This window comes from Ammospiza caudacuta, chromosome 8, assembly GCF_027887145.1.
Source record: "Ammospiza caudacuta isolate bAmmCau1 chromosome 8, bAmmCau1.pri, whole genome shotgun sequence".
NCBI classification, from domain to species: domain Eukaryota; kingdom Metazoa; phylum Chordata; class Aves; order Passeriformes; family Passerellidae; genus Ammospiza; species Ammospiza caudacuta.
In genome coordinates this window covers 23487000-23510395 of record NC_080600.1, presented here as the reverse complement: position 1 = coordinate 23510395, position 23396 = coordinate 23487000, and the positions used below count along the sequence as shown (strand labels likewise).

The 23396-nt window shown below is 45.1% G+C and overlaps 2 protein-coding genes across 2 annotated transcripts in view; both read left to right on the top strand.

Annotated features, from left to right (window-relative positions):
- MAP3K20 (mitogen-activated protein kinase kinase kinase 20) overlaps window positions 1–3398 on the top strand; it is a 92238-nt gene extending 88840 nt beyond the window's left edge. Inside the window, exon 20 of the mRNA XM_058809964.1 lies at window positions 713–3398. Within this exon, the coding sequence (XP_058665947.1) occupies window positions 713–1392 (680 nt within the window). The 3' untranslated portion in view covers window positions 1393–3398. The remainder of the gene's footprint in view (window positions 1–712) is intronic.
- Window positions 3399–12348: 8950 nt separating this feature from the next.
- On the top strand, window positions 12349–21470 carry CDCA7 (cell division cycle associated 7). Its single transcript, XM_058809576.1, has 10 exons — window positions 12349–12369; window positions 13862–13981; window positions 14366–14476; window positions 15916–16167; window positions 16548–16625; window positions 17315–17506; window positions 17941–18081; window positions 18499–18648; window positions 19230–19366; window positions 19676–21470. The coding sequence occupies exons 1-10, from the start codon at window positions 12349–12351 to the stop codon at window positions 19704–19706; spliced, it is 1233 nt and encodes a 410-aa protein (XP_058665559.1). The 3' UTR covers window positions 19707–21470.
- The last annotated feature ends 1926 nt before the right edge of the window (window positions 21471–23396 follow it).

Sequence of the window (23396 nt, the reverse complement as noted above, 5' to 3'; positions counted from 1 at the left end):
TTCTACATACAGAGTCAGTTTTCTGCATGAAGCTGGATGCAAAGTAGATTGAATTCTAAATTTGTAGTAGCAACAGCAACTAAAGTAGCTCTGGTTTTTATGGTGTGTAGCAGTTTGAAAAGAAATTGGAGGCAGAGGAGGTGAATGTGGCTGCCGCAGCTGGGATTTGCACTGGCTCTGCACTGCTTCCTCTCTGTGCTGGGCTGGGAACAGCACGACTGTGCCAGCTGGGAGAGGTGCAGCTAGAAGGCAATGTTACAGCAGTTCTGGTACCTTGGGGTCACCTCTGTGTCGGTTCCAGAGGTCTCCAGGCTCTTTTCTAATGAAAGCTGTGTAGAAATCTGCTGAGGTTGCCAAGAGCATCACAGGGCATGCTTAAAACCAGGTGGGGTTCAAATGACCAGAAGGCACCTGAACCCACCTGAACAGCCAGGTGGATGGCTCAGTAACTGGTTTCTAGTCTAAGCTCCGTAATCTGCAGTGGCATCAGAAATATTTGTATCACTTGCTCTTTTAAAAGGCCAACATTATGTTCAACCATAACACTGAACATACTCAAATCTAGGACTATTTGCTGCAAGGCTGGGAGGGGAAGGGTGGTTTGAGGTTCTTCCAAGAGAAACCCGGTACGTAACCTCACACCTTTGGTAAACCTGAGAGCGGTTTTCCATCGATTCACAGAAAGCTGACTCTGTTTCCCTTCCCTCGGCAGGCACGGACAGTCAATGGATGCAGACACTGCGCATGCAGCAGCTGGCCAAGGCCATTTCACTGCAGCACGGCCACCCGCACAGCCCGAGCACGGTCACGCAGTACCTGCCCTACCTGCGCAGCCAGGACTCGTACGCCGCGGCCGTGCGGAGGACGCGCGCTCCCGTCAGCCAGCAGCTCACGTCCATCAGCCACTCGAGGAACTCCTCTCCCCTGTCGCACAGCTTGATGAGAAACCTTTCCAATCTGCACTTGAACTCAAAAGGCAGCAGCGCCTCCAGCACGGCCTCTGACACCCCTTCCGAGAGGGACAGGTCCGGCGGCCAGGGCAGGACGGCCTCGCACGGCGCTGCCTCCCGCAGCTCGTCGGGCGGGCGGCGCAGCGGCACCGGCTCCCCGGCGCCACCGCGGCCCTCGGCAAGGCCCGGCAGGACTGCTCTGCCCGCGGGCCCCGCGGCCTCCCAGCACCGCAGGTACCCCCGCGCCCCTCCGCAGCCCGCGGCCATCCCTGGCATGCCCCCGCAGGGTGACGGCGAGCCCAGGAGGGGCGAAGGGGAGAGCAGAGCCAGCGAGGGCGGGTGGATAAAGGTGCAGCACGCAAGGAAACCTCACAGGCAGGCCGCCGGCAAGCCTGGAAAGGAGAGAGCCAGAGGGAGCTGGCGGGGCCGGAGGACGTTCTGAGAGGAATTTGGCCCTTTATTTAACTGAACGTTCAACCTAGAGAAGATTTGCCTGCTCCTGTTCAATTTGCTGCACCCCGCCTGGCTGGGGCCTGCCGGCGGACAGGGAGAGCTGCCACCTCTCCTGGGGTCACTGTCAAGGGATTCAGTTTGGTTTTCTCCCCTCTGGTTGGCTGCTCATGTTCTCAGCTGACTGGACATCCACTCATTTGCTTAATATGTCAAAAATAAAATCCGTAAGGCACAGCCAGGTGCCACAGTGAAAGGCTTTCAGTTTCATCCTTGGGAGAGTTGTGCTGTTACCTCTCTCCTCACCTCACTTTGCTTCTAGGTGCTGAATCCAGCTGTAAGCAGGGTCTTCTCACCCCTTGTCTAGTCTGCTTCTGCCAGGGCTATAGGAAGAGGTATGTATTTCAGCATAGTCTGAAAAAAAGGGACACAAGGACATTTTTCTTCAGGTCCACTTCAGTAGCTTAACTTCTCCACTTCTCCTTCTCAGGAATTTCTTACTTTGTTCCTTATTAAAAGCCCCAACATTAGTTACCCAACACCACTGAGCACACTCTGTCACGTACACAGTTGTCTTAATCAGAAGGAGAATCAAAAACTAGGCTTTTATCTTTTGGGGGAAAAAAATTAAAATAGAATGAGAAGAAGGCATTGCCTTTATCATAGTTACAACTAACCCCACTGAGGTCTATAATAATATGTATCCCTGTACAGCTGGTATTTTTTAATTGAATTTTTAAATGTGGCCAGACTGTGTCACTTTTGTCTTTCAGTATTCAGGTAGTAAAGACAAGGTCAGCAAAGTTTCTGATTAATGTGGTCTTTAGCTCTGCTGAGAACAAAGACACAGCTTAGACTCAGTTGGCGTCAGAAAGTTTCTTCGTGGCCTTTTCACTCCAAGTTGATTTTACACAATTAAAAAGGAGAAAAAAAAGTTTGGGTTTCACAAGATGCAAGAGAGAAAAAAAGGAAGAAACAGATAAAGGAAGCTGAACCCAAAGCATTGCATGGTACCCTCTGAAAGCCCAGGAACTGTAAATTAGAGATGCTTTGAACAGGGTGCTGCACAGCACCCATCCCTTGCTGGCACACCATGGTGAGCGATGCCAGCAGAGCTGCAGGCACGTCACCTGCTCAGGGTGAGGGGGTTTCACCACAGCCCTGTCACTGGATGGTCCAAAGGACATGTAAAGTCCCTGCTCCACACAAAGGCCACTCCTGTGGGTACTTGCAGCTCTCCTTTCTCTGATTGCCACCAGCCCCAGTGAGGGCTGAGCCCTGGGGTGAGTTTCCATTACCCACCAGAGCGGACTGGGACTCACATTTCACGAATTCAGGACAGATCCACCAAAACCAATGGAGCAAGACACAAATGACACCAGGTATCAGGATTTGGATTTCTGTCACTCAAGTGCCTTTTCCTCTGACAACAGTTTAGAGCAGAAAAAATATAAGCTTTACCTTGAAGAGAATTCAGCTGCATGTGATGCCCTTTGGTATCAAAGTTTGCCATTTTCTTGTTGGCTTCAAACTGGCTGAAAGCTAGTTAGTAACCCAGCTTCTGACTCTGGTTTACTGAGCCTGACAACTAACTTGCGGGACATGGACAATCCAGCACTGGATGTTTCTCTGTCACAAGCAGGGGACTGGGATTTTGTCTAGGTTGGAGATCCTTCCCTGACATTTCTTGTCATGACCAAAATGGGCTGGAGGATACCAACTGAGAGTAGTTGCTCAGAATGTGCTTGTGTTACTAAAATTTGGATATGCATCTCAGGAATCACAGTTGGGCCTGTACAAATCCTAAGAAAGGGATTGCAAGAGTTTGGAAGGTCACCTTTCTCTTTTAGGGTGATCAGGATGGCGGTGCAGTTGTACAAGCCTGAGATACTGTGGGCTGGTGGTGGCAGCTCAAGATTTATCAGCTGTCTGTGGTTGTTCGTCAAGATGTCCAGCAGGATTCCTCTGCTGTTTGTAAGCTATTTAATGCCGTGCCTAATTTTAATCTGCAATGTACTGTTTGTCCACATCTGTTGTATTAAAGTGTTCATTAGCATTTAAAGAAGGAGCGGATGGTATTGATCATGCCCATTAAAATTAAACAATCATGCATCAGTGACTGATTAGAAATCCTTTTGCTGTACCAGCATTGCTGCTTAAAGCAACACTGAGTGAACTTGTGAAAAAAAATTTTAGCAAGATTTAGTTTTCTATCTTGTTTTTTGTCACTTTTAATGTGGTTACTCCCTATCTTGATGATAATTCATTATAAATAAAAATATGCTTACATTTTTACACATACCCCCAGTACTTTACAAAGCTGAACCTTTTTTTTTTCATGTTTTACTAACATGCAGCTAGAAGACCATGCACAGCAATGTGTAAAATCAGACTGTCTTGGGCAACTACGCCTCAGGAAATGCTATTTGGAAAGGAGCCATGTTATGTTCATTTAGAATTTTCTTACAAATCTGTTAAAGGCAACCATACTGAAGTACCAGTATGTCTAGGTCTGCATGCCAGGAGCTGGACACACTATCCTCCCTCCACACACATATCCTTGGCAGTGCTGCAGCTGCCAGACCCTCCCTCCATGGCTGACTCTCCAAGGGGCACAAAATACCACTGCTGTAGAGCTGCCCCTTGGTTTCTTGGCTTTTCTTTCTCTTGGGCTTCATATCTCCATGCTTGGATGTTGACGTTTTCTTAATCCCCAAAAGGTACTTGCATTTTCCCCTTCCAGGGTTTAAAATGCTCTGAATTGTAAGAAGCAAGCTCTGAGATACCTGCTGGAGTGGATGATGAAAAACAGCAAAGAGCTCATGAAGGTAGATTCAGAACTGGACGTCCAAAGTGAGTGAGTATTTGCATCCTATTGAGAGAATATTTACAAAATCAGATTTTCTTTTCTTTTCTTTTTTTTTTTTTTTTTTTTTTTTTTAATGTGAGACTTGCTGCCAGACCTTACACAGAATCTTTCTGTTCATTCAGCAGCATTTTATCTGTTCATTCAGCAGCATTTTACTCTGGATCTTGTGGGAATCACAAGAGCTGCCTTGCTCTCTCTGGGTGCCAGACATCAGCAGGAAAGTTTCAGGGTGAACAGCAGCATATTTCCCCAGCAATTGGTTCTTGACCCTGTGGGTGGGTTGTGAGGGAGGAAGCAGTGCTCAGTTCAGATTGGAAGAGCAGGTTAACCTCAGCATCATGGTCCTTGGTTTTCTCAAATTTTACAGCTTTACCTCCACAGCTGATGTCTTCATATCATGAGCAAAAAGACTTCTTTTCTGCCAATAAGATATGTGGTTCAGATTTTTCAATGTGGTTTTCTTTTTTTTTTTTTTTTTTTGTCCTTCCCATAAACCTAGGAATGTCTTAAAAAATGGGAAAGAACAGGAGAATGAAGAGCAGTCACCACTGAGGGTCTGAGGGTGGCAATCATTCTTCTTTAGCTTGGTGGCCCAGAGCTGGGTCTGACCCTGTTGTATATTGGCTTCTTTAGAGCACAGGTTTCCCCAGCAGCACTGGGGTACCTGGCACTGCTACAGGACTGGCTGTCAGAGAGGAGTGTCCTGGGGAGCTGCTCCATAGAGGGAGTGACAGCCAGAGCAGCAGCTCTGGGTGGCACTGCACTCTCCAGGAGCTTGTCCCTTGTGTCCTGCAGGTCAGAGGCCAGAGGTGTGCTGCTGTGCTGTGAACCAGCTGGCATTCAAGTGCCTGTGAAACCCTGCTCGGCAGCACTGAATGTGAGACTCCCTGGAGCAAAAACACTGCCCTGGCCTGCAGACACGGGCTGCTTTTGTTTGCATGCAGCCAGGACAAGTCCCCGTTCAGCTGGGAGGGGAGAGTGCCATTTGTGCCTCCCCCAGCTCTGCCATGACTGAGCGACTGCCCCATGAGAACCTGCTTTCTTGCTGTGAAATGGGAATGGGTGGTTTTGGACATGGTTTACTTTTTAAAGAAAAAACTGGCTACTGCAGTTTTTCTCTATCTTATCTGCTCCCACGGATTATTTTCTAGCAGTTGGCCATGTATGACAGCATGCTGACCAGAATCTGGCAACTTGCTGAGCTGATTTACTGAGCAGAGGTTGCCTCACTGGGAACAACAGCCCCCAGCCATGGCACCCCTCACCTCTGTCATGCTCTTTCGCTCGGCTGATGCTACTCAGGATCAAACCCCATGTATTTTAAGACTTTCTGTAACTTGCAGACTTGCTGCCAAGAACATTGGACTGTACATCAAATATATGCAATTGATTTTTTTGATTTTGCTAGAGAATGCACTTTGACATAGCAATAATAATGATAATTATTATTACTTTAGACTGGGAAAGATGGGCAGTGACTTATATAACTGTGGAAAAACCCCAAACTGAGAGACCTCCTGGCACCTCACGTCACTAAATGGAATCAAATAGCTGTGCTACCTCTGAAAATTACATCTGACAGAATTATTTTCTGTATATGTGTCCACCATAGAAAGGTTTTTACATAATATTCTTATTTAATGAATTGCCATGCCTAGAAGTTCAAGCCAGTTTGTTGCAAAAATTTAGAGGTTAGAGAGGAGAAGTCTATTAAGGCAATAACACTAATAAGGGTCTGCCAAGATCACGTTTGAGTGAATGTAAATACAGGGCATTTGAGATTAACAACTCAGAGGACAGAGGAATGGCGCCGGCCGGCAGTGTCCCCCTGGGAGGAAGGCGAGCTGGGGCTGCAGCGTGCAGCCCTTCCCTGCTGCACCTCCCGCGCTCCCAGAGCCCCGGCCCGGGGCCGGAGCCACCTCCGGGACACCTCTGGGACACCTCCGGGACAGGTCCCGGCCACCTCCGGGACAGGTCCCGGCCACCTCCGGCGCTCTTTGGCAGGGGCCGGCGGGCGGAGACACGGACATGATGCAGTGTAGAATGCACAGTGTACCCGGGGCTCCTCACACACATTCCTTTCCCTGCCTTAGCAAGCAAGGTGAGGGCTCCCTGCAGCAAAAAAGGCATTTCCCTCATGCTGTGGAAAAATCCCAAGGGCTTGAAAAGTTGAGATGTGCCCTGGGGACCCCGGGCGCGCACTAGCGAGCCCCGAGGGAGGCTTTCTACTTGTTCCCCTCCCTCCGTCCCTCCCTCCCTCCCTCCGTCCCTCCCTCCCTCCCTCCGTCCCTCCCTCCCTCCCTCCGTCCCTCCCTCCCTCCCTCCCTCCGTCCCTCCCTCCCTCCCTCCGTCCCTCCCTCCCTCCCTCCGTCCCTCCCTCCCTCCCTCCGTCCCTCCCTCCCTCCCTCCGTCCCTCCCTCCCTCCCTCCCTCCCTCCGTCCCTCCCTCCCTCCCTCCCTGCTGAGGGAGCTGCCTGGGGAGGGAGATCCCTGGGGAGAAGGTTATGCCACCACCTCTCCTCTCACCCTCATCCTCTCCCAGCAGCCACAGCTTGCTGAAGGCTGCTGGAAGCAATGCAAATCAACACTTGCAAAAAGGCAGTGGCAAAGCTTATAGAAGAGGGCAAAAAACCAGACTACAGTAAGTATTTTGGTTACTTCCTGATAGCCTTCTGTTTCCCACAGCTATACATTTGTAGAATATTTTGTGAGTGATTTCTTTATGATGTGACTAAATGTAATTTGCGTTTTCAAAGGAAAATAAAAATCAAAGCCCAACAATGAAAGAGCTGGGATCTTGCACTTTTGAAAGTGGCTGCTGCATATCAAAACCAGCTACTTTTGATCAACATTTTTTGCTATGCATTTTGTGGAATGGCTACAGGGTAACCAAATGAGCATTGTAATTGCATTCCCATAATGTGCATCATAATGCTCTGGGCTCTAAATGATCTACTATACCTTTGGAATAACCATTAAGGTTTCTATCAAAAATGACCACATTTCAGCCATTCTCTTAGTGCACTGATAAATGTAGTATCAATTGCACTTTTTCTGACTCTGACTTGTATTATTCCTTTGGTTTTTCTTTTCTCATTCTTTCATTTTTTGTGGTCTTGCCAGTTTGTGTCAAAGAAACACGGTATCAGATAGGATTGGACATGACCACCTTCAATTCAACGTGCAGGATGCATTGGCACCCAGCCTTTACTAACAAGAAAATCACAGCAAAGCACAAGGAGATACAAACCTGTTAAATTAAAAGGAGAAAATCTATTTCTCCTTGGAGACAGAAAAAAGGAAAAAGATTCTAATTGCATTGTGGAGGTATTTTATGGAGCTGGTACAGTTGGTCTTACTAGAAACTGATTGTACATGTTATATATTTAAACTTATATTTACTTTACAAAATCTGATTCTGCCTATCAGAGCATAGTGTTGAAGTATTTACATCACAAAGGTATTCCGTATAAATTCATGTACAGCAAACATGTAGAGATCTAGCTGTAATTAAATCTCCAAAAGTGTCTATCCTCCTTCTTCTGTGTAAGAACAAGTGTGTCCTTTCTGGATTGCAATCAATAGCAGGTTACCTAATTATACACCTTATTATGGCTTATACAGTAGTGTGAGCCACTGGAGGGTGACATGTGAACAAATAGATATGCTTGATCAGATCTTTTCCAGAAACACACCTTACAGGAGAGAAAAACAATTAGCGTGTGTTATAGGTTACTGATTTACAATTTACATCATAAATCAATGTCTGATTATTTTAATGCAAAATATTTTTAGCTTCATTTTATTGCACTAATGGTTTCAATAACACACTATAATTTTCTCAGACGAAGAGGTGATTGGACAGCTCTTACAGAAATTTTTAATTACTGTCATTAGTGGCTGCAATATTTTTTTTTCTATGGACCTAAGATATGTGTTACTGCATTGTACTGTGGGTACTCTGTGGCCACAAGAATCCAAACTCTCCCTTTCCTCCTAAATGTTTGCATCTGTAAACATATGTCACTGTGCAAGTCTCATCACAATAAATACTAGCATCACACAAACATTAACTAATGTATTGACATGCTATTTTAGGCAGGTGTGGTGGTACATCCCCACCCTTGGGCCATACTGTGATTTCAGAAATACTCATTAAGCCTTGGCCTTGACAAGCACCACCTGGGCTAAGCTCTTGAGCTTATCAGAAGCACTGCCTGCTTGCAGGAGCTTATGCTTTCTAGCAGGGCTGTTTTTTAACGAACAGCCATGAAAACTGATTGTTCTTGCCTGAATAAAAACCCAAGTGGAACAAGATTTTTGTCACCACACTTTTAAAGAAAATTACCAAACCAAATTGTGTCCAGGATGGAAGATTACTATAACTAAAGCCAACTCTTTAGTGACCCTCTAAAGAGCAGTCCTGAGAGCCTTGGAGCCCTGCTGGGCTGCAGCAGGCTGCGAGCAGCACCTCCCCCTGAGTGGGGCCTCTCAGAGCCAACTCTCATGTTTCCATACCTGGGGCACCACTGCTGATCACCAACAGTGGAGCCTGGGCTACCCCCACTGCTCCAGACTCAACCCTTTGCCCATTGAGAAGATGCAGAGAGAAAGATGAGAAAGGCATCTGATGTGAGTGCTTTGATGAATTCAAAGCGAATTTTTCAAATGTATATACCTTGTATGTAGTCCTTTGGGTCTGTGTGTGAGCATGCTATAGCAAATATACTATGAATGTTGCTCTCCTAGATTCTTAAGTACTTTAGATTTTTAAATTAGGCCTGTTACTGAGTTACTGTTGTGCTACAGTATATTCTATAAGAATCTTTTGTTAATTTGCTTACATTAAGCTGTCCATTAAGTGTTGTTAAGTGCCATTAAAACTTTTAGGCCTAAGCCATTTTTCAAGTGTGGGGCTAAGTTTGGCAAGGAAGTCCATTCTGAACCTTGTGACTCAATGGGAGGGTCTCCCTTATTCTTTTTTTTATCCTTACTCTTTCTCAGCCTTACCCTTTTCCCATGTAGATAATTTTTGGTTGATTTTGGTTTTAGATTCATTTTAGACTTATGAAAAATTTTTCTCTGTGTTCTTTAACCATCTAGTAAGTAGTAGAGTGAACTTGCCAATGAACTTTGTCATGCTTTCACTTTTATATTAAACATACCTGATACCTTTGCCAGGGATTCTTTGAGTGTCCTAAAACACTCATTCACGACAGCAGATAAAAATGTATTACTTCAATTAAAAAAAAAAAAAAAAAGGAGGGAAAGGAGCATAAAGAGTGTTGAGTGTAGTTAAGATAGGAAGTGTGTAGGAGAGCCAGGGACAGGGCAGCAGGAGTCCTGCCTCCAGAGAGAAAAGCTGTGTTACAATGCCAACAGCCGAAATCCGTGGGGTGACACAAAGGACAGCACTTGTCCTTTGTCCCAGCAGATCAAAGGTCACATCTATTGTTTCTGACAATGGAGCTGTTGTTGGAGGTCCATGTTCTTGCTGCTGCTTGAAGCTCCTAACATGTAAACAACTTTGCTTCCCCCCAGATAAATGCAGAAAATGTTGCATGCTCAATCTACTGCATGTGCCTCCATGATTCCAGCCTGTTCCCCTAGCAGGTCTTCCAAGGGCTGCTACCACGTAGTCACAACTCATTTCAAAAACAGACAAGACCTTAACAGATTATTTTCTTGAAAACACCTGATAAAATACTCCAGATAATCACTGCTGACATGTGAGCTCTGAGGGAAGAGCTTGCTGGTAGCACTGGACAGGCTATGCAGGACCCTGACTGGGGGACTGAACAGGCAGAGATGTTTTCCTCCACTCACATTAGCCTTATTTAAGTGTGTCTGAAAATGCAGTATTCAGCTTTGCATGTCTTCAGCTACTGTTAATAGTAGTACTGAATAGATGTAGGACAGTGGTGCTGCCTATGTCTTGACAAACACAGAAAAACCTTTTCCATCATGGCAAACCAGTTGGTAAGTTTGTTGTGTCCATCCACCCAGGGCACCTGGGCCCTGCAGGGCAGAGCAGGAGCATGCAGGCCTTAAAGGTGAAAACAGGGGAAATCACAGTGTTGCAGGTCACAACAACCATCTCCTGAGTTACAGACCTTCATTTTCTGGTACCCTTGCTGTGTGCTGTAGGAAGGGAAGCCTCTGCGCTTCACATACATCCTATTTCTCTTTTCCCTGTCCTGAGCTCTTCTCCCCAGTCATCTGTAAAATATGTGAGCTGATATAGACAATTTTCAATAAAATAATTATTTTCCCCATATTAAAAAAAACCCTGACAATACAGTTCACAAAATGTCCTGTCTGGATTCCCCACAAAGTCTCTGCTCTGGCCTATTAATCTGAAAGCCATTTGACTACATATGTAGTTTGAAGATTTGAAAAATGCATTAAGTATTAAATGGACAAGTAACTGCAGTCTGAAGTTCTGCTTTAGCTAGTGCCATCAGCACTCCATAACATTTCATGTGATGCTCTTGAAAGCTGTGAAGGTTGGCTACTTCTCTAGTAAAATTCTGATAATTGTGATTCAAGATATTAAGGGCTTTTACTGTTCATAAACTGAATCTCTTCCTCCATGTAAGTAAACTAGTGTTTGTAGATTTCTTTTTCTGAAAGAAGTAAAAGTACATCAAAATTCAAAAACAAGCTGTCTTGTCTGGAAGCCAGGTGGGTGGCAATCCTCCACTAATGTGGATTTAGAGGAATGGAGTGTGGTCTGGTCTCTGGAGAACTGGTTTAGTTCATCTGCTTTTGTGTGTGCTGAGAAGCCAGCAGTGCAGGTAAGTGTGTAATTATGGGCTTATTTAAAATGGAGATTCTTTTACAGAACAGATTGCAGCACGTGCAGGAAGAATAATGCCCACAGAAAATAGAACACCTCCGTGAGGGCTCTTGTACCCTATTGTGCCGTGGGCTATTTACAGGCTTTGGCTCAGAGATGATTCCTGGTTTGCCTTACAGGGGCACAGGTTTGCACGGGCCGCGGCCGCCTCCCTCCTGCTGATTGCAGCGGGACCCGCTGCTGCCAGGGAGGCACCTGGAAATGCTGAGCTGCAACAGTTGCACTGGGGTCACCCTGCTCAAACCGCAGCGCAAACAGAGGATTATAGCAAACACCAGGGCCACAAATCCCGTACAGCTTCTTCAGGGCTTCTCCCGTTACTACTACTGCTGCCAAACACCACGTAGCAGTTATTTTGCTGTGTTTAACGGCTGTACTTGATTTAATGTACTATTATACATGTTACCAAAAATGGTTTAAAATGACTGATCTATTTTCTCCTGGCCTGTCTTCAAATAGTATTGTGATTGCAGAGGGCAAGGCAGCCAACTTCTTTGTAAAATTCTGGTGAACTGCTGTTACTCGAGGAGCAGAAGCGTCACCCAGTCTCACTGCTGACGCTGATCCGTGGGGCCCTGGTGAGTGATCCCCCATTCTCCGGGGGGCTCCGGGCAGCCTGCGCACTGCGGGCTCGTACCACGCTGCTCGGCGGGCGCTGCTGGGTGCGGGCACTGCTGGGGGCAGCCAGCACACAGACCCTCGGCTTTATTTCGTGGAGAAGCCACACTGCCCTTGAAAACTGGCAGGTTTAGGGAGTTTATTTCAGTTTATTTTATTTGGCATATAAAAGTATTTCAAACAAAAAAAAAAAAAAAAGGAGAGCTAGAAACAACGGAGGCTTCCCAGCTGGCCCTGGCTAGGCACGAGCGGCCCCGCTCCCCGCCCCCCTTCTGCAGCCGAGTCCCGCCACGTTCCGCCCGGGAGCTTTTCGCGCCACAGGGCCAGGCCCTTGCAGCTCCACAAAGCCTACACCGCGAATAGAAAAAGAAAAAGGGGACCTCCGCAGTGGCCCCTTCGGGGACATCGCGGGAGACCTGACGAGCTCCTTAGCAGAGGCGGGCGGGCGCAGGGGAGCCCACCGGGTGCCGGACCCCGCGGGGTGTGCGCTGCATCTGCCAGGACGCGGGCGGCAACGCGGGAAAGGCGCCGCCCGCCCCGCCCCCCGCGGTCCCTCCGCTTTGGCGCGAACCTTCAGTTCCAGCGCTCGCCGCCGCCGCCAGCATGGCCCCGCCGCGCCCGCAGGTGAGCGCTGCCCGCCGGGCTCGCCGTAAGGCCGCGGGAGAGGTCGCTGCTGCTGCGGAGAGGGGGGAGGCTGTGGTGCTCGCCGCCGCTCCCGTGGCGCTCCGGGGTCTTGCGAACCTGGGCAAGCCGGACTGAGCCGCGCTGCGGAAGGCCGGTGGGGTCGGGTGGGGGGGAGGGGGTCTTTAGTTTGGGCGCCCCAGGGAGAGCGACGTCGGGGGAGCCCCACGCCTCGGACCCGCAGCTCCGGGTCCCCTGCCCCGCCGCGGTGCTCGGGTCCCACGTGCATAGCGCTGCCCTTGCCCGCCTTACTGGAGTGGGGAACTCGGCGTGAGAGCCGCGCTCGGCGGGGACTGGCGGCCCGGAGCCATGCGCCCATCGCCCCCGCCTCGCCGAGGGCGCGGGGCGGTGTTGTGGGGAGCGGCCCCGCGCGGCGCGGACGGGCGGAAGGAGTACAGGGGTCGGCCCGGCCGCGTGTGTGCGGGGCGGCACCATTTTAGCGGGAGGCGGGAGCGGCGCTGGCCGGGACGGGCGCGTTTGCCGCCCCTGGCTAGCCCGGGGCACCCGGGCCGGGCTGCTCCGCGCCTGAGGCCCCCCGGGAGCGGCCGGACCGCGCACTGGCCCCGGCTGCCCGCCCTCGGCCGCGGCAGGCGGCACCAAAACCCGCCCCTTTTGTGTGTGTGGGGCGGCCGGGCCGCGCTTCGGTGCTTGGCGGAACTGTGGGGCGGAAAGCCGCGAGCAGAGCGGTGCTGAGGAGGGGACGGAGGGCTCCAGGTTGGCCCGGGCAGCTGCTGCTCAAGGCCCGTGTGCCCGGCGTTCGGCCCGGCCGGTGGGCCCGTGAAGCGCCCCCGCTCATAACCGGGCACCCCCTCAGTGTGGGTGCTGCCCCCCGGCCTCGCTGCCAGCCAGCCCCGGGGGATAAAATGGGTCACTGCCACTAGAAACATCTCCTGGGAGAGGAAAACCTGAAGCCCACAAAATAAAGTCTTCTAAATCAGTGGCAAAATGAACAAACCAGCAAGCTGCTTTATGTAGAACGGTTGTTTCCAATCTGTGGGTAGGATTCTTTGGCCCTTCCTTAAGAGCTGCAGAGTATTTGGTGTTTGCCTCAAACTGCAAGTAATAAGTGAATCAAAGTAGATTTCTAGGTACTTTTCGTGTACTTGCGCTTTTTTTCATCACTGGCTGTGAGGACTGGAGAATAGCATGATTTATGTGCTTATTTCCACTTGCCTGTTTGCATTAAAAAAGCGTTCTTAAATACTGAATGAAATTTATCTGTAACAATGATCAGAACTGTATCAGAGTAAAAACTATTGTCATTCCTAATTTAGAGATTTATTTCAAAGCTGATGTTTGTTTTCTGACTTGCATTAAAGGTTGCTAAACACCCTAAAATGTTCAAAATTCCTAAGCTTCAGTACAAAGATATTCTTCAAAGGTACTGTGCTGCAGTAGGTCTCCTCTTAATGGTGTTGCTGTTGTCCTTTTGTAGCGTCGTTCAGCAAGGAGAAACTTCACAACCTTTCGAAATACGAAACTGATTCCCATGGAAACATCCTCATCCTCTGATGACAGTTGTGACAGTTTTGGTTCTGATAATTTTGCAAATACAGTAAGTACAGTACAAGAACAAATAAGATCATGTGTGCTGGACTAGTAAAGATTGCAAAAATGTGAAGCTAATAATGTAAGACTACTTGCTCTGCTTATGTTTTTGTATAGTAGTTATAAACCTGTGCTATATGCTGTCGTTTCATTTCACTCTTTACATGTGCTTTTAGGTGGTAATTGTTGGAAATAAATTAGCTGTCAATTCTGGCCTTTGATATGTTACCTAACCTGATGTACCTGGTAATTTACAGCTGTGGTTCTAAAACCCCTTGTGAAATGCCTTAACTTTTTTTTTCTTTATTAAAAAGCTATTTGCTTGTACTGCATGCATAAATGTATAAAAATTTCTGTACAACTTAAATTAAAGGATATTTTCTTTTTGTAGAAAAGCAAATTTAGGTCGGATATTAAAGAAGAACTGGCAAAAATATTTCATGAAGCCTCTGATGATGAATCTTTCTGTGGCTTTTCAGAAAATGAGGTTCAAGATGCATTGGTAAGACAGTTGATTTTTGTTTGCTACTATTTAAATTCTTACACATTCTTAATCGGAGAATAATGCCAGCTTCAGCTTGAAGTTCACTGTTTCAGAAGTAAGCATAATTTCATTTAGTAAACAGTCCAAGTCGCCAGAGTTTAGTTTTCTTTTTGTCTCCATGAAAAGCACTCAAGATATGGAGCTTTAAAAATCTTGCATATGTATTTTGAAATATCTCTTAAACCTGTCCTTGCTGGATGTTGCTCTGTTGGAGCCTAACATTACCAGTTTCCTCAGTATGAAATACTAGGCTAGCCCATGGACTCCAGCAAGCCTCAGAAAAATTCCTTTGTGTCTTGACATGCAGTGAGACCTCCACTCTGGCAGTGTGACAGGGAGCGCTGTGCATCTGTCAGCAGTAGAGAAATAGTCATAGGTGGTGAAATCTGCCTTCCTGCTTTTTTTTGACATCTGTTTTATTGCTTAAAAAGATCAGTAATAATTCTCTTCTGAATATCAATCAAGTTGATATTCAGAAGAGAAACTGAAGTAGTACCACATTTGGCAAAACCAGGTTTGTCATATTTCTCAGCATGTGCTGAAGTTGACTAGAAAAGGAAAATAGTTAATTGGAAGAAATTACATCTGAGTTAAAAACACAATCATTAAGAGAGTAAGTAGGAGACAAAGCTGGAATAGATAAATAGACAAAAAGTCAGTAACTACACATAATGCACAACCAGAGTCACATACCTGCTTAATAAAAACCCTGTGTAAATAAAAATGGCCATTTGATGTCCATTCTTACTGCTGATCAAAGTAAGACTGTCTTGTGTCTAAAAAGAAAAATCAAAGCCTATTGCATAATGAGCTTTTAACTAAATTATGTCCTCACTGAGCCATTGGTTCGTGGGAAATTTGTAAGCAAGACATCAGAATTTGAAGATCAGAAAATACTGGGATTTTATTCATAATTATTTCATTGGTTGGCTCTAGAAGGAAGTGTCCTTTTTTATCATTGATATGGTGAGATGACTGTTGTTGACAGCTTACAGAATTGGGTTTTACCTTGTGCAGACAACTGCAGAGTGGCTTTTTTTTCAGCCAAATGCTAGATGTAGCAAAATGGAGCCCTTTAAAGGCAGTTCTCTTTCTCATGCCATGCACACAAACTGGTTTTGCTATTAGACCTACAAGTGAGAGCTAAGACTGCTGCAACTGCTGCAAATACTGCACTCCATTTTCTGGTGTGTTTGGCCAACCATGTGGGTCTCCCTGAGGTTTTTTCTCCCTGTATCGTCTCTCCTTTCCTCCCACTCTAAAATACACTGGGACTAGGTGTCTGGATTTCAGCAAGGTAGCCTCTTAAACTACTCCAAGACAAAATGTTGTCCACTGTATTTAACTGCAGAGCAACTCCCCTGGATTTACATGCTTCCATTTTGGTTTGTTAACAGAAATTGGAATCAGATTCAGATGAGAATGATGCAAGTGCTGAAAGTGAGATCGATCAGAGAGGGCAGAAATGCTCTGTTCCTCTGAAAGTAGCCATGAAGTTTCCACCTCGACGATCAGAGAGGAGGAAGGGTGGCATGGAACCTGTTCCTGAAACACCAATGCCTGCTCTAGATTCAGACTCTGACACTGAAGAAAATGGTGCTATGTTTTTAGAAAAAAGAGCTTTAAACATAAAGGAAAACAAAGCAATGGCAAGTACTCTATGTCTTTGTGTGGACTGGCCCTTTCCCACCCCCCCTTTCGACTCTTGGGGGACCTCTGTTTAAATTCACTGCAATGGGAATTATGTGAATGCATTAAGATGAATTTGCATTCCTAAAATATAAATCTGATACTTAATATTTACTGGCATATGAAAATCCATAGGCTGCAAGCCTAATGACATAATAAGTTTTGAACATTTCCAAATTACTTGCAGTCACTAAAACATAAATAAGACATAAATGCAAAGAGTTGAAGAATGACTGCATTTCCTATAAGTAATTGTACTTTTAGCCAATTGCCCTAGTAGTCTGTAATAGCACATAAATACCCTTTTAAAGCTCTGCTTCATTTTTCTCTCTCTTGTTAGCTTGCAAAACTAATGGCTGAGTTGCAAAATGTTTCTGGTATCTTTGGTGGGAGAAAATCGTTGCCAGCTGTCAGTCATGTGAGTATAAACTTACTGGATTTGCATTCAGATTTCTAAGAGTCAAATTCTGACATTACAAAGCAGGATTCTCAATGTAAAAACGTAATAAACTGTTCAAATCAAAGTCTAGTTAGAATTTTATTGCTTCCTAAAATGGGTATCCTCATTGTGTAATTCTCTTTTGATTTGCCATGGTACAAAGCAGAACAGATTAATTTATAAAGGTTCCACTGGCCTTCCTTTTACTTCCACAGGCCAGTAAAACCAAACTAGGTGCTGTGTAAATATGTGTTTATACAAAGACTGGAGATAAGGGAGGGTAGCTCAGACCTGAATATTCTGTGAGTTTGGAGCCTTGAAAAACACCTGGCATTTAGCCCAACTTTTAAGAAGGTTGGGTTGTGAATCAGCAGTGTAATGAATTTCACTGCTGATGTATTTGTAATTTGGGTGAAGATTAGAACACCGCTGAAAATCGCAGCTCCTCAAGACACGGCTTCTGCTGCTTTTGGCTCTTTCTCAGTGACTAGCAGAATCCCTGACATGAACTTGCTTAGGATCTTCTTACCTTTGGTTTTCTGACTGGGACAGGGATAGACATGTCTTTGGAAAAGATGAGAGGAAGGCATCTTTAGGGGGGAAATTCAATGTAGGGTCAGGAGCTATCTGTGTTTTCATCTGTTTAATTAGGGGCTTTTAAACATTAGCAGGGACCAAAGCAACTTCCAAGGCGTTCACTGCCCAAATGTGCCTTGAGGAGGAACCCAGACCGGAGTTCTCGGCCTCACACAAGGTCCAGGTCCTTGATTGAAGGCCCTCCTACTGTTGTACCAGAAGAGGAAGAAGATGACCCATACATCTTGGTGAGAAGAAGAAAGATGTCTGATGAATACCTGGAGGTATGATGAAGATCTAGTTCTCTTGTTGAAGGTTGTGAGGGTGGTTTTGTATGAAGGTTTCCCTTCAAGAAAATAGCGATTCATAGAGAGTTGATGAGGTTTATCAGTATGCCATGGCCTTAAGAAGAATTTAAAAAAAAAAAAAGCCATTTTATATGTGCTCTCCATTTCCTCTTCCTTGTCCTTGAAAAACCACTTCCTCTTGCACCCCAGCAGGAGTGAAGCAGGATCAGTAGCACCACTGCACCCTGAGGGGGACAGATCAAGTAAAGGTGCTAAAGCTGCATCCATATCATTCATTGGTACAAAGTTCTGTTATGTCTTGGTTAAATATATGATAGGTGTTTGAGACTTCAGCATTGCTGTGAAGATCTTTGCTTTTGTAGAGTTTTTGCTGAAACTAGTAGTGCAAGTATTGTGTCTTTGCTATTCAGCATGAAGCCCGTACTCCCAGGAGGGGTCACCGTGGTGCCATGGCTTTTCCACATGTCGTGCGCCCAGTTGAGGACATAACAGCAGAGGAGCTGGATAACATCTGTGGATCTGCAAGTGAAAAAGTATATAACAGGGCCTTGGTAAGTATATTCCAGCTTTGTGAAATGTGTACTTAGCAAAGTAATTTTTTTTGTTATTCTGTGTTTGTGTTTTAGCATCAAATAGGGTACACTGCCTATTTGATAGGCATAGAGAGGATGTCATTTTTGGGAGAAATATGTCTGAGATCTTGAAGTGTCCCTTCTTATTTTTGCCTGAACTTGTAGAATGGCCCTTACCAAGCCAATTAGCTTGGTTTCGTGCTGGAACAACTGTAATACCTAAGTGATTACCAGACACTGAAGATGCAGTGTCAAAACAATCTGGGTTCAAACTTGCAAGGTGGCTTTCTGTTTTGGGATAAGCACTGCTAGCTGCCAAAGAGATTTTGTTCAATGCTTTTTTCCCCCTATCTAAAATGCCATCTTGAATGTCTCGTTTGTTTTTTTGTGTTCTAGGGATCCACCTGCCATCAGTGCCGCCAGAAAACCATAGACACCAAGACCAATTGTCGTAACCCTGAGTGCGTGGGAGTGCGGGGCCAGTTCTGCGGGCCCTGCCTGCGCAACAGATACGGGGAGGATGTCAGAGCAGCGCTGCTGGACCCGGTAGGACATGCTCAGTGCTGGCTTTTGGGGCTTGACTTCCACAGACAGGGCTGTTGGTCACTGGCAGCAGTGGTTTTAACAACTGCTTACAGTGCTGTAGTACATCATGCACTACATCATGTGTGATTCACCCTGAATCACACAACTGTGTTGTGTAGAACTTGTTGTATTTACTACTTCTGTAGTTTTAGTTGCAGGAGTAAAGTATGAGAACAGAGCAGCAGCCAAAATATTCTTGTGTTTGAGTATCAAAATAGTGTTCTCTTTATCTCTGCATTAGTGCTTAATGCCCTAGGGAAAAGAACTGTATTGTGGACAAAGTGCTGCTGCTGTGGGCTGTGATGTAGGAGTTAAAACAGAGTGGAATACTTCCTGTGGTTATGTGCAAGGCAGGCAATGGAGAGCTTAATCCTCTGCAGACTGAGGAATTTGTACTCTTGTACTGGTTTAGACACCTTTATGCAGTGCTGATGTTCACTGCAGAACTCGGTGTGGAGCAGGGCATTCTCCTAAGTGAGTATGAGTTAATCTGGCATAGCATCTCAGCTAAAAGGGCTTCTTGTTGTCTCTCCTCTGTGTAGACATGGAGGTGCCCCCCATGTCGTGGAATCTGCAACTGTAGCTTCTGCAGACAGCGAGATGGCCGATGTGCCACCGGTGTCCTGGTCTATCTGGCCAAGTACCACGGCTTTGACAATGTCCATGCCTACTTAAAGAGGTGAGTGTGCCATTGTGTCAGTGATATGGTTGCATTAAGTGGGATAAGCATCTCAAAAGTGGGAGGGAAAAGATGTACACATCATAGTTCGTCAGGTAAATCTCAAGATTACTCTGTGTTGCCTCCAGAATCTGAGATTTTGCCCTATGATTTTTCTGATAACACTGAATTTTACCTGAAACAAGTGATATATTCACTCTGCCTTTTAGCTCTCAACCTCAGTATGTATTGTCAGGGCTTCCACTAATTGGTTCAAAGAGTTTTCAGTGTTTTGCTGCAAGCTGACTCATGTTTTTACTTGCCTTTCAGTCTGAAACAAGAACTTGGAATGGAAGACTGAAGCTGTGACTGCCTTTAAATTACATATGCTTTCACCAACATAATGTTATTGCCTGCAGTGAATTGTTTAATCAAATGAGATTACAAAGTGCCTTCTCTGCTTCCCTTTCCTTTTGGGTAAAAAAGGATAAAAACCTTTCATTTATTTCATTATAAATCATACTTGGGAAAGCTGTTTAGTGCAGGTCTTCACCCACAGGCCATCGTTTTCTCTTCAGACAACTTTGCAAATCAGATAGGATCAATCCTTTTATTCATGATAGTAACTTCTTTTTTTTCTTCCTGAAAGGAGATGGGGCTTTAAGCCATCAGTTTCACTCATGCAGCAATCTATGCTGCAGGTTTACTTATCCTCCAAAATTGGTTACAGAAAGATTGAGATGTTCTGAAAACTTGGGGTGGTTTTCTCCACAGAACAAAGCACCCAACTTCTGCAATACAGCCACTTCATGATCAATTGGAATTGTAGAATCCTCTGAAGCAACAGCCATGTTCTTAAGTTCAAAAGGGAAGCTGTAAGTTGCAGCTGAGCAGTCTCCAAGCACTAGTATTTGGTTTTATAGAGTACTAAAAGTTCACACTGGCCATTTCAAGGGAGATTGTATGAATTAAAAAATGCAGTAGATGCTGTTTGATGTGGCATTTTGTGTGGCCAGATGAAAGAAGGTCACTGCTGAAAGTTTCCACAGCACTAGCATTGCCTACTGGTGACAGTGATGGGAATGTACTGGTATACATTGTGTAGTGACCACTGTCTAAAACAGAATGTTCCATGTGGTAAACTACTGTTTTGGTGGACTCTCTTTTCCCTGTTCCTGCTGCAGAACTGCTTTGCAGACTCAGCAGTGGTCCTGGGGAAGAGGGATACCTCCAGGCCAGGGCTTGGTCAAGTAGAGGGGTGACAGTTCGTGTGGCTGTTGGCCATCTTTGAGTGGATGAAAGGTGGTAACTTGTTTAGTTTGGTTATCAGGAAAACATGCAATGAATGTCTCTGTATCTGGCTCTTTGTGATTGTGGAAGGTTCTTTCACATGACATTTGTGAAATGTAAGTACAGCAGAAACAGAGCTGAAGAATTCTGATATGCTGAGCACATAGGGGTCTCCTGTACTCTGTTGTGAAAAAGAAGGTGCCGTGAAAGTTGCATCCAGAGAACCATAAAGTGTGTAAATGTGCTTAGTTTTGTTATGGAAACTACTGTGTAAGCTTTGTATAAGATTTAGAATGTAATGCTATAAATAATGTACAGTTGAGCAGTAGAAGAATCACCATGGGTTTAACTTCTGTGCCTGTGCAGTATTTGCACTGTGTGTATACAAAATGATCCACAGTTCGTACCTTTCTGGGAATTGCATCAGTGTTTGTGGGAGGGGAGGAGAGAGGAATTTAGAAACAACAGATATTTATGTCTCAGACTTGCAGTTCTGTTTCATAAATCATCTCTCCTATTGAAAATCTCTTGTCCTCTCTTTGTCTGTTTTTATAGTGTGAATAGCTGTGCAATCTGAGGTGTGGAGAGTGCTCTTCCCTCTAGGTACATTTTGTGAAGAACGAACTCATTTTAGAAATACATGTTCTGACAGATAAAAGTGGTTGGGTTTTTTTTTTCCTCCTAATTGCTTGGCTTGCCTTCTGATTGCTAGAGTGTGAAAGTACTGTGCTAAAAGCAGACCCTTGTGTTATATTACAGAAACTGCTGTATTTAGATTTCCTCAGATCTACACTGTTCTGTACAAAATTCTTTATTTTGAAAATAAAAATTTTCAATTTTAGACTATTTTTGTCTCTGAACTGGATTTAAAAACCCTGTTAGAGCTGTACTTCTCTTTTACCACTTTCAGGTGAACTTATACTGCAAAGTAAAGGATTTGGTTGTTCCCATCATACCTGGGGGATCAGTGGGACTCTGCCATCTTATTGTCTCTGGCTCTGTGTTCCTGAATCAGGCTTGCTCTGATATTCATGCTGCTTGGAGTGAATTGTTCAGTACCTGGTGACTAAATGGTGATGGTCAGAATACAGAGTGCTTAGTTAGTTCAGGCTTAACAGAGGCTCTAGGTTGATGTGCTGTGTGCTTTACTCTTCTGCTTTTTCTCTACTTGTTTTTAAACCAGATGTCTACATCCTGAGTTGACAAGGATGAGCATCAAATTTTGGACATGAGTTGGAGTAATGTGTGTGCCATTTAAATTTATTTATTTATTTATTTATTCTTTTACAAACAAGCTCTTAAGTAGCCTCTCAGGAGCTCTTTTCTGGAGCAGAGAATTACCTGAGGGGCCTTGATTGCATGCTGATAGTGGAGACACTTGTGCTGCTTTTGTGCCCTGGGTCTAGACAGGGGTTGCATGAGGCTGTGGCAGAAGGTTACACAAAAAGCTGTAACCTTCTGTAGGGAGAGGAAATAGGAAAGAAGTGATCCAGCAGAGTGACTGTCCCAGATACTCTTTACTGGTTAAATCCTCACCTGTTACTCTCACCTAAAAGCTGTCTTTAGATGTGCCTGTCATCACACTGCTCGTGATGTGAGAATAAATTCATATTTATGAATTGTGGAGGATGTTAGTTTGTCTACTGTGATGACTTTGAGGTGTCTCAATACCCCACTTTCCCCAGGCCCCTCTACCACAGTTACTTAAGTGCTGTTGATGTGGACCTGAAATACAGTTTTAACAAGTTCACAATTTATAAGTGCAGTGAATGAGCAGCAGTTTAGGAAACTGGAGAGGAAAAGGTCCTGTCAGCTTTAAAAACCAAAGATGCATGGAAATAAAGTATCACTGTGTGAGGAAGAACAAAAGAATGAAGCTAGTGTGAGGTAGAATGACTACTGATTTATAATTGACAAAGGCTGCATGAGTTGACATTCCCTCACTACTCTGCTTTAGAGCCAGGGCATCTTGTGCATAGGTCTGAAAAAACTTTTTTAACCTGATATATAATAATTTAGAATGACTTTATATAATACATACTGATTAAATTGGTAATAAATTCCTTATTACCAGAAGATTTTCTTAGGCTGGTATATACTAATATATATGTTGTTTACTTTTCCCCCATTCCACTTGCTTTTTAATTAAGTCAAACATTGAAGCATTAGGTCTCTTCAAATTTTGAGAAAAAAACTTTCATCTTCCTTAACAATTAAACTTTTTTGCATTACACGTAAGTTAAAAGCCCAGCATGGCAGCGTTGCTTCACAGGCTGAAGCAGACAATAAACATGGCACAGCAGCATGCTTGGCTACTTAACCAGTTATATTAGTGTAGGGATTGGAATAGTAACTTTGGAAAGTACCTCTCTTCCTTGCTTCATGTGCTGATATACCTTTCTTTTGACTGCCAGCAACCTAAAAAAAACATTTTGAAGAGAAAAGCACAGAGATGGTGGCAACATACCAAAGCATCATCATCATTTGCTTAGGAAGGCAAATGAAATGAAAAACAGCAAAATGGTGGCGTTTGGTTAAAGAATTACTCAAAGTGTTTCAGGGTGAGGGAACTCAGCTGACTTTGAAACCATCTGTAATACACTGGGATCTGAAACTTTTGCCAAGAGTCACCCGCTGACCTCTGCTGGCATCATCCAGTTTGTTCTCTTAGCCTTTTGTGAGTGCAGCTGTTGCATGGCTAATGGCGTGAACTGGTGGGGGGATTTGGAAACACTGCCTACTGTTCTTTGAGGTTCTTGAC